Raw genomic sequence first — 18752 nt, forward strand, 5'->3', positions numbered from 1 at the left:
TTAATCCATCTTGAATTGATTTTTGTATAAGGTGTAAGGAAGGGATCCAGTTTCAGCTTTCTACATATGGCTAACCAGTTTTCCCAGCACCATTTATTAAATAGGGAATCCTTTCCCCATTTCTTGTTTTTGTCAGGTTTGTCAAAGATCAGATAGTTGTAGATATGTGGCATTATTTCTGACGGCTCTGTTCTGTTCCATTGATCTATATCTCTGTTTTGGTACCAGTACCATGCTGTTTTGGTTACTGTAGCCTTGTAGTATAGTTTGAAGTCAGGTAGTGTGATGCCTCCAGCTTTGTTCTTTTGGCTTAGGATTGACTTGGCGATGCGGGCTCTTTTTTGGTTCCATATGAACTTTAAAGTAGTTTTTTCCAATTCTTTGAAGAAAGTCATTGGTAGCTTGATGGGGATGGCATTGAATCTGTAAATTACCTTGGGAAGGATGGCCATTTTCATGATATTGATTCTTCCTACCCATGAGCATGGAATGTTCTTCCATTTGTTTGTATCCTCTTTTATTTCCTTGAGCAGTGGTTTGTAGTTCTCCTTGAAGAGGTCTTTCACATCCCTTGTAAGTTGGATTCCTAGGTATTTTATTCTCTTTGAAGCAATTGTGAATGGGAGTTCACTCATGATTTGGCTCTCTGTTTGTCTGTTATTGATGTATAAGAATGCTTGTGATTTTTGCACATTGATTTTGTATCCTGAGACTTTGCTGAAGTTGCTTATCAGCTTAAGGAGATTTTGGGCTGAGACAATGGGGTTTTCTAGATATACTATCATGTCATCTGCAAACAGGGACAATTTGACTTCCTCTTTTCCTAATTGAATACCCTTGATTTCCTTCTCCTGCCTAATTGCCCTGGCCAGAACTTCCAACACTATGTTGAATAGAAGTGGTGAGAGAGGGCATCCCTGTCTTGTGCCAGTTTTCAAAGGGAATGCTTCCAGTTTTTGGCCATTCAGTATGATATTGGCTGTGGGTTTGTCATAAATAGCTCTTATTATTTTGAGATATGTCCCATCAATTCCTAATTTATTGAGAGTTTTTAGCATGAAGGGTTGTTGAATTTTGTCAAAGGCCTTTTCTGCATCTATTGAGATAATCATGTGGTTTTTGTCTTTGGTTCTGTTTATATGCTGGATTACATTTATTGATTTGCGTATATTGAACCAGCCTTGCATCCCAGGGATGAAGCCCACTTGATCATGGTGGATAAGCTTTTTGATGTGCTGCTGGATTCTGTTTGCCAGTATTTTATTGAGGATTTTTGCATCAATGTTCATCAAGGATATTGGTCTAAAATTCTCTTTTTTTGTTGTGTCTCTGCCAGGCTTTGGTATCAGGATGATGCTGGCCTCATAAAATGAGTTAGGGAGGATTCCCTCTTTTTCTATTGATTGGAATAGTTTCAGAAGGAATGGTACCAGCTCCTCCTTGTACCTCTGGTAGAATTCGGCTGTGAATCCATCTGGACCTGGACTTTTTTTGGTTGGTAAGCTATTGATTATTGCCACAATTTCAGCTCCTGTTATTGGTCTATTCAGAGATTCAACTTCTTCCTGGTTTAGTCTTGGGAGGGTGTATGTGTTGAGGAATTTATCCATTTCTTCTAGATTTTCTAGTTTATTTGCATAGAGGTGTTTGTAATATTCTCTGATGGTAGTTTGTATTTCTGTGGGATCGGTGGTGATATCCCCTTTATCATTTTTTATTGCATCTATTTGATTCTTCTCGGCCGAATAGGAACAGCTCCGGTCTACAGCTCCCAGCGCGAGCGACGCAGAAGACGGGTGATTTCTGCATTTCCATCTGAGGTACCGTGTTCATCTCACTAGGGAGTGCCAGACAGTGGGCGCAGGTCAGTGGGTGAGCGCACCGTGTGCCAGCCGAAGCAGGGGCGAGGCATTGCCTCACTCGGGAAGCGCAAGGGGTCAGGGAGTTCCCCTTCCAGGGGTGACAGACAGCACCTGGAAAATCGGGCCACTCCCACCCAAATACTGTGCTTTTCCGACGGGCTTAGGAAACGGTGCCCCCAGGAGAGTATAGCCCGCACCTGGCTCAGAGGGTCCTACGCCCACGGAGTCTCGCTGATTGCTAGCACAGCAGTCTGAGATCAAACAGCAAGTCGGCAGCGAGGCTGGGGGAGGGGCGCCCGCCATTGCCCAGGCTCGCTTAGGTAAACAAAGCAGCCTGGAAGCTTGATCTGGGTGGAGCCCACCACAGCTCAAGGAGGCCTGCCTGCCTCTGTAGGCTCCACCTCTGGGGGCAGGACACAGACAAACAAAAAGACAGCAGTAACCTCTGCAGACTTAAATGTCCCTGTCTGACAGCTGTGAGGAGAGCAGTGGTTCTCCCAGCACGCAGCTGGAGATCTGAGAACGGGCTGACTGCCTCCTCAAGTGGGTCCCTGACCCCTGACCCCCGAGCAGCCTAACTGGGAGGCACCCCCCAGCAGGGGCAGACTGACACCTCACACGGCCGGCCAGGTACTCCAACAGACCTGCAGCTGAGGGTTCTGTCTGTTAGAAGGAAAACTAACAGAAAGGACATCCACACCAAAAACCCATCTGTACATCACCATCATCAAAGACCAAAAGTAGATAAAACCACAAAGATGGGGAAAAAACAGAGCAGAAAAACTGGAAACTCTAAAAACCAGAGTACCTCTCCTCCTCCAAAGGAACGCAGTTCCTCACCAGCAACGGAACAAAGCTGGACGGAGAATGACTTTGACGAGCTGAGAGAAGAAGGCTTCAGACGATCAAATTACTCCGAGCTACGGGAGGATATTCAAACCAAAGGCAAAGAAGTTGAAAACTTTGAAAAAAATTTAGAAGAATGTATAACTAGAATAACCAATACAGAGAAGTGCTTAAAGGAGCTGATGGAGCTGAAAACCAAGGCTCGAGAACTACGTGAAGAATGCAGAAGCCTCAGGAGCCGATGCGATCAAATGGAAGAAAGGGTATCAGCCCTGGAAGATGAAATGAATGAAATGAAGCGAGAAGGGAAGTTTAGAGAAAAAAGAATAAAAAGAAACGAGCAAAGCCTCCAAGAAATGTGGGACTATGTGAAAAGACCAAATCTACGTCTGATTGGTGTACCTGAAAGTGACGGGGAGAATGGAAACAAGTTGGAAAACACTCTGCAGGATATTATCCAGGAGAACTTCCCCAATCTAGCAAGGCAGGCCAACATTCAGATTCAGGAAATACAGAGAACGCCACAAAGATACTCCTCAAGAAGAGCAACTCCAAGACACATAATTGTCAGATTCACCAAAGTTGAAATGAAGGAAAAAATGCTAAGGGCAGCCAGAGAGAAAGGTCGGGTTACCATCAAAGGGAAGCCCATCAGACTAACAGCGGATCTCTCGGCAGAAACCCTACAAGCCAGAAGAGAGTGGGGGCCAATATTCAACATTCTTAAAGAAAAGAATTTTCAACCCAGAATTTCATATCCTGCCAAACTAAGCTTCATAAGTGAAGGAGAAATAAAATACTTTACAGACAAGCAAATGCTGAGAGATTTTGTCACCACCAGGCCTGCCCTAAAAGAGCTCCTGAAGGAAGCGCTAAACATGGAAAGGCACAACCGGTACCAGCCACTGCAAAATCATACCGAAATGTAAAGAACATCAAGACTAGGAAGAGACTGCATCAACTAACGAGCAAAATATCCAGCTAACATCATAATGACAGGATCAAATTCACACATAACAATATTAACTTTAAATGTAAATGGACTAAATGCTCCAATTAAAAGACACAGACTGGCAAACTGGATAAAGACTCAAGACCCATCAGTGTGCTGTATTCAGGAAACCCATCTCACGTGCAGAGACACACATAGGCTCAAAATAAAAGGATGGAGGAAGATCTACCAAGCAAATGGAAAACAAAAAAAGGCAGGGGTTGCAATCCTAGTCTCTGATAAAACAGACTTTAAACCAACAAAGATCAAAAGGGACAAAGAAGGCCATTACATAATGGTAAAGGGATTAATTCAACAAGAAGAGCTAACTATCCTAAATATATATGCACCCAATACAGGAGCACCCAGATTCATAAAGCAAGTCCTGAGTGACCTACAAAGAGACTTAGACTCCCACACATTAATAATGGGAGACTTTAACACCCCACTATCAACATTAGACAGATCAACGAGACAGAAAGTCAACAAGGATACCCAGGAATTGAACTCAGCTCTGCACCAAGCGGACCTAATAGACATCTACAGAACTCTCCACCCCAAATCAACAGAATATACATTTTTTTCAGCACCACACCACACCTATTCCAAAATTGACCATATACTTGGAAGTAAAGCTCTCCTCAATAAATGTAAAAGAACAGAAATTATAACAAACTGTCTCTCAGATCACAGTGCAATCAAGCTAGAACTCAAGATTAAGAATCTCACTCAAAACTGCTCAACTACGTGGAAACTGAACAACCTGCTCCTGAATGACTACTGGGTACATAACGAAATGAAGGCAGAAATAAAGATGTTCTTTGAAACCAACGAGAACCAAGACACAACATACCAGAATCTCTGGGATGCATTCAAAGCAGTGTGTAGAGGGAAATTTATAGCACTAAATGCCCACAAGAGAAAGCAGGAAAGATCCAAAATTGACACCCTAACATCACAATTAAAAGAACTAGAAAAGCAAGAGCAAACACATTCAAAAGCTAGCAGAAGGCAAGAAATAACTAAAATCAGAGCAGAACTGAAGGAAATAGAGACACAAAAAACCCTTCAAAAATAAATGAATCCAGGAGCTGGTTTTTTTTTTTTTTTTGAAAGCATACAGGCTTTAAGACAAGGAATGCTTCCTACCCTGCACATCTGTCTAGCAGGTGCCTTTCTGAATAAGTTTTGTCCTTTAGGAATCTGCTCTGAGTACCTCAAAAGACAATAAAGTGTTCCCTTTCTTTTTTTTTTTTTTTTCTTAGAACCCATTTTCCTCAAGCCAGAAGGATGAAGCCTTCTCTGTCCTGAAAATATGGTCAAAACAACTTTGGCTTATTTTAAGCAACTTCTATCAAATAGACTTAGGAATTATATAAAATACAGTTCTCTTCTAGAAGGTGGCCTCGAGATGCATCATGAAGAGGGAAGATAAACGCATAAACCGTAGTATGCTTTATACTTTAATGAGTCACATTTTTTAACATTCTGTAACTAATAGATGAGGGAACGAATAAGACCAGATTTCCCTCATTAACAGCTGGTATCTTTGCTTTTAGTCCACTTCCCCATTTTGTGAGCAAAGCAGTCCACCAAATCACTTACACTGTGCTCCACCTATGCTTCTTCTTTTAACCACTCTCTCTTTGCCCCTCTTACACACTTTTCCTTGTCTTTTGCCATACTCTCTACTACTCTTGGCAATTATTTGTTCATCTTCAGGCAATGCTTCCTTTATTCATCTCTTATTTATTTCCATTTCCATTCTGCTCAGTGGCAATTACAAACATTTTCCACTTTCCTCAAAGTGAAGAGAGGGTTGAGCAGTTCCAGTTGATAGGTGTAATAAATGTTGAGAAAGGAAGAACTGTTCTAGTCACTCCGTCCCTCCCGCAATTCCCTTTTTAAGGCCATCTGCCCTATATAAGTCAAAAATTAATAACTCTGCAAAAATTGGATCCAGTCATATGATCTCTTGATATCCCTTTCCTCCTGTGAGAACATATTCATTTATTTTTTTTTTGTTACTGTCACCATTTATCATTTGGTTCCTCACCTTAACTAATCAAAATAGTACTCTTCAATCTAGTATGTCAGCTATTTCTGTTAATCTTTCCTCCTCATTCTTGTTTTTCTTTTCAATTTTATTCCTATATTATTTTAAACTTGTGCTGCATAACCGATTTCCCCTACCCTGAGTCTCTTCCTATCAATCCTTCATGCTATCTTCAATATTAACATTCTTAAGATACTTTTCATCATGTCATCCTCCAACTTAAAACCTTCAGTGGCTTTCCACTGTCTATTAAATAAACATTCAGACTCTGTAACCTTGCAAGCTTTCACCCTCTGATCTGGATCTGCTTTTCCATTTTATCTCTCATATTTTTCCAAATTAACTACCACAGACTTGAAGGTCTCTATTTCATTGCCACCCAATATAGATTATGCTTTCCTACCACTAAGCTTTTTATTACACATCATTCCTTGTAATGCCTGCCTTCTCTCTTTCTGCTATCCATTTATCAATGGTTAGACAAAGTCCTCTTCCACATTATAATTTCATATACAACTCCAGCCTTCACCAAATCTCCCTCTTATTCAAAACGACATGGCAATGTCTGAGTTATTGTTCTGGATTACAATTTACCACTTTATTAACTCATACCTTGTCTTCTTAATAAATCAGTATAATTTATTTTTACCCACAGTGCCTAGCACAATCCAAAGTAAAACATTTGTTAAATTAGCTTAATGTTTTCTAACACATTTTGGAATTTCCAGATAGAATGACTACAAAATCTATGAGGGGCTAAAAATGTTTCCAAAAGTTACTTTCAGGAGTTAGCCGTTGGAAAAATAGATTCACAAAACTAAAATGAGTCTAAGACAGACAGTAGAAGGCTACACGTCAAAAATTGTGTATATGTGAAAAATCTGAAAGTAGAGTACTGCAATGGTCATTATCAAAATCATTAATGAACTCTAATTTCCTAAATTCAACATTCTAATTTCTGTTGAATTTTAATTAACACCCTTTCTATTAGATTGTCTGCAAAGTGTACTGTAATAATTCCTTCCATCTCATAGCACCCTTTGCCATGTGACTTTGCTGTTCCTTCCATCATGAGGTGAAATTTATTTCCATACCCTATGAATTAGGACTAGACTTCTGACATATTTTGACAACAGACTATGACAACAGTGACACTGCAAATTCTTTCCCCTCTTCTCTTATGCATTTTTAATGCAAAAAAATGCATAACACAAAATTAACCATTTTCAAGTGTTCAGTTAAGTGGCATTATTTACATTCACACTCTCATACAAGCATCACTACCATCCACTTCTGGAACGTTTTTCATCTTGCAAAACGGAAACTCTGTACCCATCAAACAATAACTCCCTATTTCCCACCCGTGAGAACCAACATTTTATTTTCCATCTCGATGAATTTGACTATTATAGGTAACTCATATAAGTAGAATCATATAGCATTTGTCCTTTTGTGACCTGGCTTATTTCACTTAGCATAATGTCTTCAGTGCTCATCCATGTTGTAGCATATTGCACAGTTTCTTTCCTGAGGCTGAACAATATTCCATTTTATGTATTACAACATTTTTTTTAATCCATTCATCCATCAATGGACACTTGGGTTGCTTCTACCTTTTTGTCATTGTGAATAATGCTGCCATGAAAAAGGGTGTACAACTATCTCTTTGAGACCCTGCTTTCACTTCTTTGGTACATACCCAGAGGTAGAATTGCTGGATTATATGATAACGCCATGTTAGTTTTTTTGAGGAACCACCATACTGCTTCCCATAGTGACTACAACATACTTCCACCAGCAGGTGCACAAGGAAAAGTTCCAATTTCGCTACGTCTTCAGCAACACTTGTTATTTTATGTGTTTGTGTTTTGATAATAGTCATTTGAATGGGTGTGTAGTATCTTATTGTAGTTTTGATATGCATTTCTCTAATGATTAATGGTAATTATTGAATCTTTTCATGTGCTTATTAGCCATGCTTATCTTCTTTGGAGGAATATCTATTTAAGTCCTTTGCCCTTTTTTTTTTTGAGACAGAGTCTCGCTCTGTCACCCAGGCTGGAGTGCAATGGCACGATCTCGGCTCACTGCAACCTCTGTCTCCTGGGTTCAAGTGATTCTCCTGCCTCAGCCTCCCAAGTAGCTGGAATTACAGGCATGCGCCACCACACCCCAGCTAATTTTGTATTTTTAGTACAGGTGGGGTTTCACCTTGTTGGTCAGGCTGGTCTCAAACTCCTGACCTCAGGTGATCCACCCGCCTCAGCCTCCCAAAGTGCTGGGATTACAGGCATGAGCCACCATGCCCAGCCCCTTTGCCCATTTCTGAAATGGATTGTTTGGGGTTTTTTTGTTGCTGTTGAGTTGTAGGAGTTCATTATACATTATGGATATTAACCTCTTATCAGATATATGATTTACAAATGTTTTTTCTCATTCCATTGGTTGCCCTCCACTCTGTTGATAGTGTCTTATGATGCACACAAGTTTTCCATTTTGATGTAGTCCAATTTATCTATTTTTTGTTACTTGTTTTTAGTGTCATAGCCTAGAAATCACTGCCAAATCCAATGTCACAAAGTTTTTCTCATATGTATTTCCTAATAATTTTTTAGTTTTATTTCTTACTGTAAGATCTTAGGCCCATTTTGAATTAATTTTTGTATATGGTGTAAAGTAAGACTCCAACTTCATTCTTTTGCATGTGGATATCCAGTTTTCCCAGCACGATTTGTTGAAATGCCTCTTCTTTGCCCCCACTGAATGGTCTTGGCACCCTTGCCGAAAATCATTTGACCATAGATGTGAAAAGTTTACTTCTCAGCTCTCTATTCCATTGGTCTACATGTCTGTCCTTCTGACAGTACCACACTGTTTTGATTTCAGTAGCTTGGTAGTAAGTTTTGAAATCAGGAAACATGAGATCTTCAATTTTGTTTTTCTTTTTCAAGATTGTTTTGACTAATTAGGGTCCCTTGAGAATCCATATGAATTTTAGGATGAGTTTTTTCTACTTTTGCAAAAAATATCATTAGGATTTTGACAGAGATAACAATGACTCTGTAGATTGCTTTAGGCAATATTAACATCCTAACAATATTAAAGCTTATAATCTATGAATATGTCTTTTCATGTACTGATGTCTAATTTCTTTCACCCATATTTTTGCAGTTTTCAGTGTACAAGTTTTTACCTACTTGGTTAAGATTATTCCTAAGTATCTCATTCTTTTTGATGCTATTATCAATGGACACTGTGCAGATCCTACGCTGTTGTCAAGAGGCCTTACAACCTTGTTTTCACCTTCTTGGAAGGCTACTACTGCCACGTACAAACCCCAGGCTTGCCTGATGAGATCATATGACCTAGCCAATAGTTAGCACAATTGCCAACACATTTGTGAAGTAATTTTAGAGAGAGTGTTCAGCCCCATTCAAGCCAGCAGATGACTGCAGTCACTTAAGAAACCCCAGGTAAGCCCAGCAGAAGAAACACTTAGATAAACCTAGACAAACTATTAACCTACAAAATTGTGGTTTGATGAAAGTAAAATAGTTGTTATTTTAAGCCATTAAATTTTGGGGTGGTAGAAAGATTAACTGAAACAAAATTAAATCATTTTATTTGCCATTTCTTAACCATGATAATTTATTCATTACTTTGTAGCTCATTTCAAACTGTTTCTCAGAGCCCATTAAGATGTATTCCATACTATTCAGCCATAAAAAAGAATAAAATCTTATCTTTTGAAGCAACATGGATGGAACTGGAGGCTATTATCTTAAGTGAAACAACTCAGAAACAGCAAAGTCAAATACTGCATGTTCTCATGTATAAGTAGGAGCTAAATAACGTATACACACGGACACAGAGTGTGGAATAATAGACAATGGAAACTTGGAAGGGTGAGAGGGGAAGAAGGGAGTCAGGGATGAGAAATTACCTAAAGGGTACAATGCACATTGTTTGGGTAATGGTTACACTAAAAGCCCAGACTTCACCATGACGCAATATATCCATGTAAATTTAAAAAACAGCACTTGTACCCCTAAATTTATGCCAAAAAAAAAAAAGATTTATTCCAACTGACATAAGACAACTCTTTGAGGCTAAATACTCTACATTATTCATTATATTCATGAATAATTCAAAGCTTAAATGTCAGCATTCTAAATAATTTATAATTTTAAAAAAGTAGATAGGTTAAAATGAAATCTTATTAGGACTAAAGACGTATTGATTTTATTTTTCTAATTGCTTACTACAATATTGAAAAAATATTAAGTAGACATTACAACGATGTTTGCAAGCTAACCTGTGAATTATACTGCTAATATTTGCTAGCAATTAGTACTAAATTTATTGGGGATAGATTTTGAAACTTTATTATCTGATTATTTAAAAACTCAATCACAATACTGAGGAAAAAAGTACTTAAAATATTTATAATCGCAAAGCATTTAGAGTCATGTTGCCTAAGCAAAATGGTTTAATATTACTTAAAAATTCTTAAATTTAAAAAATGTACATATTTACATATATCCAAAATTGTATTTACTTATCCATATGTTTATTAATAAATAAAACTATAAAGGATTATAAAGTTATTTTGTTTGGAAAAAAAAATCTTCCAGAACAATATGCAAAAGTAACATTATTATTTAAAATGTACTTAAGTAAAAATTTACTCCATAAAATTTTCACTCCATTAAATAACTCATTTTGAGAATTTACTCTCTCAAGTTCTGGAAACAGTTACTTTAAAATAGTTCATCTGTATTTTATGCATTCTTTAAAAGAAGTAAGAAGAACCAGGGTAGAAGAAATAATGAGAAAATGTAACAAAATAGGTGATAAGGCAGTTTTATACTGAAGTTTATATGCTCCTAGGTACAGAATAGGACTATTATTTCTGAGAAACCAAGTGGAATTAACACTTACTCAAATAGAAACCAACTCATATACTTAAAAAATTGAAGCAAATTCTCAAACTCTATGTCATAAATACCTTTGCTTCATTAATTTTGCAACTGAGTTTACTGAATGTCAGAAGTATCTCATATTTGCATTATTGAAAACATCTTTTAAAATAGTTGTCATTTTAGTTTTAAGGAGTTCTGAATATTTATCTAAATTTGAGCTATTATTTAACTATAAAAAAGTATTTCTCTGCAAGTACATTTCTATAAGCAAGCTACAGTTTCACAATTTCTCTATCCATGCATATGGCTGTATAATGAATATTAACATATGGTCTATAATTGTATATACATACACACAGTTCATATACATATGAACTATGCTTCTCAATTTGATGATAAAATATAGAAGGAGAAAACATAAATTGAAGAATTAAAATGTACTTACAAAGTCAAAGTCTCCATCTTGAGGAACTTTCCAGTTATCAGGAAAAACGTTTTTGGACATAGGGAAGGGTTCATGCATGTTCTGATTACAGTTTTCGTGACTCTTATTCTTGAAGTCTTGCTTATCAAAGTAGTCCATGAAAGATGGTCTTTGTACTTGTGGTGAGGTTGCATTTCCTTAGGTAAAGAACATAAGGAAGGTATAAGTTCTTACATTTAAAGAAGTATTTTCATTGAAGTATGATTTTTTTATGAAGCCATATAATAAATTTGCACTGGTCAGATTCAAGGCCAACATAATTAATTTCATAAAGAACAAAGTGAAATAAAATAAGAATTAAAAAATACCCAGACCAAATAAAAATTAAGCTGATGATTAGGCAAAGGTCTGGAATGTTTAGATTGTAGAAACATTTCAGAAGTTTAGTAAAATCATTATCATAATTTTATTAAAAATCATTTCAGCTGTATTTCAAATTTCTCAAAGAAAGTAAATTTTAAAAACTCAAGGGTTTTTGGTGGGCTTTTTTTCTTTGCATTTAAGCCTGCATTGCTATTGTTATTGTACATTTTCAGCTGTAAGAAATTATGAGGACTTGGCTAGGCATGGTGGCCTGTAACCTCAGAACTTTGGGAGGCTAAGGTGGAAGGGATGCTTGAGCCCAGGAATTCAAGACCAGCCTAAGCAACATAGTGAGACTCTGACTCTATAAAAAATACAAAAAATTAGCCAGGTGTGGTGGCACCTATCTGTAGTCCCAGCTACTTTGGGGACAGAGGTGGGAGGATCACTTGAGCCTGGGAGGTCAAGGCTGCAGTGAGCCATGATTGTGCCACTGCACTCCAGCCTGGGCAACAGAGCAAGACCCTGTTCAAATTAAAAAATACATATATATGAAATACATAAACTTTAAAAAAATTTTAAAAAGTCATAAGAACTTACTCAATTTCCTCTTATATTTATCAAACTGCTTCCTCAGTCTTTCTGATTCCCTCTGCCCCGGACTTCCATGGCTTCGCCTGCCACACTTACATCCATGTCTCCCAACACTACTTCTCTAGCCCAGACTTTGCGCCTAAGTTCCATAACTAACTTTGCTAGCTATTAGACAACTTAATCTGAGGTGAGTTGCCAATTAATTTACCAGTTCTAAAACTAAATTCAAGATCTTTCCCTTCAAACCTACAGCTCCCCCGACATATTCTATCTCCACTAAAGTCAACCTTATTTACTCAATCCCCAAAATAATAAAGTTGAGAATTAATTCAGACTCCTCCCTTCCTACCATAGCAAACTGATTATTAGGTCTTTTAATTCTACTTCTCAGTACAGTTAACTATAACCCCTTTTCTCTACTTATCATTGCAACTGTCTTAGTTTAGCTTCTAATCACTTCTTGCTTAGGCCATTGTAGCAGCCTCCAAACTAGTCTCCTTGCTTCCAATATCAGTTTTGATTTTAATTTCCATATTGTCAAAGTGGTGACCCTTCTAAATACAAACCAAAACACGTCATTCTGCTCAAAATCTTTCAATGGCTCTTCATTTTTTATATTGAATGACTAAATAGGAAATACATATTTGGAATAACTAGATTTTTAATCTGGCTATATTGGTCTTGATCAGTGGTTTTCAAATTGGATCCTTAAAGCCCCAGGGCTCCAAATAAATGTCCCAGAGACCACCAAGAAGGCATTTCCCATATAATTCTCCAAATAGAAAGTAAGCTACTTTCTTTTTTCTTTTCTTTTTTTTTTTGAGATGGAGTTTCGCTCTTGTTGCGCAGGCTGGAGTGCAATGGCACGATCTCAGCTCACTGCAACCTCCGCCTCCTGAGTTCAAGCAATTCTCCTGCCTCAGCCTCCCGAGTAGCTGGGATTACGGGCATGCGCCACCATGCCCGGCTAATTTTGTATTTTTAGTAGAGATGGGGTTTCTCCATGTTGGTCAGGGAGTAAACTACTTTCTTAAGAATTTTTTATGGGGAGTACACCTCCCCACAAGGGACCCTGATGGGCAACTGTAAGTTACAAAAAGTATTTTTAAAATGTAAAATTGAAATCTTTCCTTCTGTAATTTACACTCATGTTCCAAATAAATTCCTCTTTCATATAATTGTCCCTCAAATATCTGAAGACAGAGGTAATGGCTCCTGTCTTGGCTGTCTATTTTTAATATAAAACATCCCCAGTTCCTTTCATAGGATATATGTTTCAGATTCATCATCAACTTGTTTACTTGCCTATGGAGACATTCTAGTCTCACTGTTCCTCTAAAAAGAGACATAATTTTCATAACAGTCATCTGACCAACCTAGATTGCATTTGTAATAGTCCTAGCACAGTAGAAAACTACAGTTACTACTATGACAATTAAGTAACAATGTTAGTTGGGATGAGCTTTAAGGTCATTTTGGTCAAAAGAATGCATGTTAAGACTTAGTTTTAGTCTTTAAAAATATGAGGGAAGCCTAAATCGATGCCTACTTTATGTGGCAAATCAGAGAGTCCGGAATTCTTAAACAAACTTCAAAAAACAAAAGGGTGGGGTAAGGGAGATTGAACTGACAGGTAAACATCCTATCTCCTCTTTCCTTTCTCCCTACTTTTGGATCTCTATGTGTGTTATCTGACAGATTGGAAGCCTAGGTGAGACGGCTTGGGTGAGGTTATAAGAGAGAGTGGTAATGGTGATATTTATTCATTAAAAAAAATCTGTCTCATTGCCTTAAAATAAAATGGTTTGCCATATCAAAACAGAGGTTTTATTGACTTCACCTTATGTGTTTTAAAAAATTTTTTATAAGATAAAATTTACCATCTTACTTCTGGGTATATATCCGGAATTGAAAGCCAGGTCTTGAAGAGATATCTGTAACCCCATGTCTATTGCAGCATTATTCATAACAGCTAAAACATGGAAGCAAGCCAAGTGCCCATTAGCAAAATGTTACGAAGGAAATTCTGACACATGCTAAAACATGGATGAAACTTGAGGACATTATGCTATGTGAAATAAGCTAGTAACAAAAGAACAAAATACCGTATGATTCCACTTATGTCAGGTATTTAGAGTAGTCAACATCATAGAGACAGAAAACAGAATGGTGGTTGCTAGGGACTAAGAGGAGTGGGAAACGGAGAGTCAGTGTTTAATAGGTACAGCAGTTGAGTTTTACAAGATGAAAAGAGTTATGGAAATTGATGGTGGTGATGGCTGCACAACTTTATGGAAGTGCTTAAGATTAATACTATTGAACTAGATACAGGCATATTTCGCAGTTATTGCAGGTTTGGTTCCAGACCACTGCAATAATGAGAATATCGCAATAATGTAAGTCACATAAATTTTTTGGTTTCCCAGTGCACATAAAAGTTATGTTTGTTTGTTTGCCTTTACAACGTCAATTTTCTTAAATTTTTTTTTTTAACTTTTAAGGTCGGGGTACATGTGCAGATTTGTTACATAGGTAAACTTGTGTCATGGGGGTTTGTTTTACAGATTATTTCATCACCCACGTATTAAGCCTAGTACCCATTTGTTGTTTTTTCTGATCCTCTCCCTCCTCCCAGCCTCCACTGTCTGAAAAGCCCCAGTGTGTGTTGTTCCCCAGATGTGTCCATGTGTTCTCATCATTTAGCTTCCACTTGTTAAGTGAGAACATGCGGTATTTGGTTTTCTAAAAGTTATGTTTAGGAGTGACATCAGAAAGATGGCTGACAAGAGAGGCCTGGTGCTAGTCCGCTCTCAACAAAAAAAGACCAAGGCAACAGATAAATAGCTAAGATTTGACTTGAATGTCAGTGGGAGAACCCTGGAGAATAACGAGAGAGTGCAGAGGCACCTGTGCTGCTTAGAAGTCCAGTTTGGGGTGGCTGTAGTGTTTCTTAAATAATATCACAGTGAAGTTTGCTGTATCAGTTAACTCTTCCTTTCACAAAATATTTCTCTGTAGCATGAGATGCTGTTTCGTAACATTTTACCCACAGCATAGTGTCTTTCAAAATTGTAGTCAATCCTCTCAAACTCTACCACTGCTTTATCAACTGAGTTTATGGAAAATTCTAAGTCTTTTGTTGTCATTTCAACAATGTTCACAGCATCTTCACAAGGAGTAGATTCCATTGCAAGAAACCACTTTCTTTGCTCATCCATAAGAAGCAACTCTTCATCTGTTCAAGTTTAATCATGAGATTGCAGCAATTCAGTCACATCTTCAGGCTGTACTTCCAAGTCTAGTTCTTTCACTATTTCCATCACACTTGCAGTTACTTCCTCCACTGAAGTCTTTAACCCCTTAAAGTCATCCATGAGGGTTGGAATGGACTTCTTCCAACCTCCTGTTAATGCTGATCTTTTTACTTCCTCCTATGAATCACAAATATTCTTAATAACATGAAGAATGGTGAATCCTTTCCAGAAGGTTTTCAACTTACTTGACCCAGATCCATCAAAGCAATCACTATTTATGGCAGATATTGCCTTATAAAATGTATTTCTTAATAATAAGACTTGAAAGTCTAAAATACTCCTGGATCTATGGGCTACAAAATGGATGTTGTGTTAGCAGGCAGGAAAACAACATTAATTTCCTTGCATATTTCCATCAGAGCCCTTGGGTGACCAGGTGCATTCTCACTGAGCAGTAACAGTCCAAAGATAATCTTTTTTTCTCAGCAGTAGGTCTCAATAGTGGGCTTAAAATATTCAGCAAACCATAGTGTAAACAAATGTGCTGCCATCCAGGCTTCATTATTCCATTTATAGAGCACAGGCAGAGTAGAATTAGCATAATTTTTAAGGGCCCTAGGATTTTCAAAACAGTAAATGAACATGGCTTCAACTTAGTCACCACCACCAGCCTGTCCTTTGAAGCTCTGAAGCCAGGCATCGACTTCTCCTCTGTAGCTAGGAAAGTCTTAGATGACATCTTCCAATAGAAGACTGTTTCTTCTATATTGAAATTCTGTTGTTTAGGGTAGCCACCTTCATCAATTATCTTAGCTACATCTTCTGGATAACTTGCTGCAGCTTCTCCATCAGTACTTGCTGCTTCACTTTGTACTTGTATGGTCTGGAGATAGCTTCTTTCCTTAAACATCATGAACCAACCTATGCTAGCTTCAAACTTTTCTTCTGCAGCTTCCTTACCTCTTTCAGCCTTCCAGAATTAAACAGAGTTAGAGCCTTGCTCTGGATTAGACTTTGGCTTAAGGAAATGTTGTGACTGGTTTAATCTTCTATCCACACCACTCAAACTTTCTCCATATCAGAAAGGGAAAGGCTGTTTCACTTTCTTATCATTCATGTGTTCACTGGAGTAGAACTTTTAATTTCCTTTAAGAACTTTTTCTTTGCATTCACAACTTGGCTGTTTGGTGCAAGAGGCCTAGCTTTCACCCAGTCTCAGCTTTCAATATGCCTTCCTCACTAAGTTTAATCATTTCTAGCTTTTGATTTAAAGTGAGAGATGTGTGACTCTTTCTTTCACTTTAGCACATAGAGGCCATTGTAGTGTTATCAATGGGCCTAATTTCAATATTGTGGTGTCTCAGAGAACAGGGAGGCCTGAGGAGAGAGAGAGAGACAGGGTAATGGCCTGCTGGTGGGGCAGTCAGGACACATACTACATTTATCAATTAAATTCGCCATCTTATATAGGCACAGTTTGTTGTGCCCCAAAACAATTACAATAGTAACACCAAAGACCACTGATCACAGATCACTGTAACAGACATAATAATGATGAAAAGGTTTGAAATATTGTGAAAAGTACCAAACTATGACACAGAAACACAAAGTGAGCACATGACGTTGGAAAAACAGTGCCAATAGACTTGCTTGACACAAGGCTGCCACAAACCTTCAATCTGTAAAAAACACAATGTCTGTGAAGCACAAAAAAGCAAATTGCAATAATGAGGTATGCTTATGTTTAAAAATGGTTAAGATGGTGAATTTTAGGTTATATGTATTTTACCACAATTAAAAAAAAATTTTTAATTACCATCAAAAATGTGCCATTCAGTAGCACGAAGTATTGTGTGACCAATCTTCACCTTGCAAAATGGAGACTCTTGTACCCAATGAACCACTTGCCATTTTCCCCTACCTCTAGCAACCACCATTTTACTTCCTGTTTTTATGAATCTTACTACTCTGGATACGTCATATAAGTGTAATCCATTAAAGTGTTTTTTTTTTTTTTATGACTGGCTTATTTCACTTAACATAATGACCTCAAGGTTCATTCATGTTGTGGCATGTGTCAGCATTTCCTTCCTTTTCAAGGATAAATAACATTCAATTCTATGTATATACTACATTTTGCTTATCCATTTGTCTGTCAACGAATACTTGGGTTTTTCCACTTTTGTTGAATAATGCTCCTATGAACATTGTTGAATAATGCTCCTGTGAACATGAGTATAGAAATACATCTTAGAGATCCTGCTAATTATGTGGCTTTGTGTTATTTACTCTTTTTTAAATAACTAAGTTTTTCTCTATGTGCAGATCTTTATTTGCAAGTAATTTTATTTTTTAATATCTATCCAGAGGCCTTTTTCACTTTCTAATGGGTGTTTTTATGGTTGAGCCTAATCTCTGATTAAATGAATGATTATGATACAATGTAAACATGTGAATAATATAATTATTGGTAAAAGTAATTTTTATTTTTACCCTATGAGTATGTTGTATGTATGTATGTATGTATGGATGGGTGGGTGGACTGACTGATTTGATTGACTGACAGGGTCTCTCCTTCTGTCTCCCAGGCTGGAGTGCAGTGGCATGATCTCTGCCCACTGAAGGCTTGACCTTCTGGGCTCAAGCGATTTTCCCATCTCAGCCTCCTGAGTAGCTAGGACTACAGGCACGCACCACCACACTCGGTTCATTTTTGTTTACTTTTTGTGGAGATGAAGTCTTACTATGTTGCCCAGGCTGGTTTCAAACTCCTGGACTCAAGCAATCCTCCCATTTTGGCCTCCCAAAGTGCTGGGAAAGGTGTGGGCCACCATACCTCGCTGAGTTATGTCTTTTAAATGTGTTTCCATCTTTACTTTTCATTAAACCATAAGTTCCCTAATGTAGAATTCCAAATCCTTTACCTAAATAATTTCACAGATAACTCTACCAATTTGTGTTTTTGACTGTCTACCCAGATGTTCAATATCTATGAACAACAGCAGGAGCCATGTTACATGGTTTTTCATCATTACTTTTGAATTAGTAGATGCTATATGTATTTCCTTACTAGCATTGGTGCACTGCTGATAATATATTTGAGAAAGTATTGTGACTACTACAATTATTATCAGGTTGGTGCAAGTAATAACAGAATGATCCATCCCAGTAGAGTCAGAAAGAACCTGATTTTCAGAATATGCATGTATTAGTGGAAAAATAGAAAAAGACTCTCAACACAACTGTTTATCTAAGCTGTAGTTGTTCCAGCTTTAGATGGCTAGAAAATGTGACAAGACATCTGGGACCCAAAAGGTACCCACTGTAAAGATTTTGAGACATTCTATCAAATTTAAGACAGTATAAAACACCAATATTTGTGGTAAACCTTTAGAACTTAGAACACTCTCATATCTCACATTCAAAGCTCATGAAAAAGA

The 18752-nt window shown here is 37.5% G+C and overlaps 1 protein-coding gene across 3 annotated transcripts in view; it reads right to left on the bottom strand.

The window, feature by feature from the left end:
- STK3 (serine/threonine kinase 3) overlaps positions 1-18752 on the bottom strand; it is a 355868-nt gene that overhangs the window by 71409 nt on the left and 265707 nt on the right. For all 3 annotated transcript variants that reach the window (XM_024250559.3, XM_063726297.1, NM_001132197.1), the window contains 1 exon segment: positions 11123-11298. In XM_024250559.3, coding sequence (XP_024106327.1) covers positions 11123-11298 — 176 coding nt within the window.

This window comes from Pongo abelii, chromosome 7, assembly GCF_028885655.2.
Source record: "Pongo abelii isolate AG06213 chromosome 7, NHGRI_mPonAbe1-v2.0_pri, whole genome shotgun sequence".
Classification (NCBI taxonomy): domain Eukaryota; kingdom Metazoa; phylum Chordata; class Mammalia; order Primates; family Hominidae; genus Pongo; species Pongo abelii.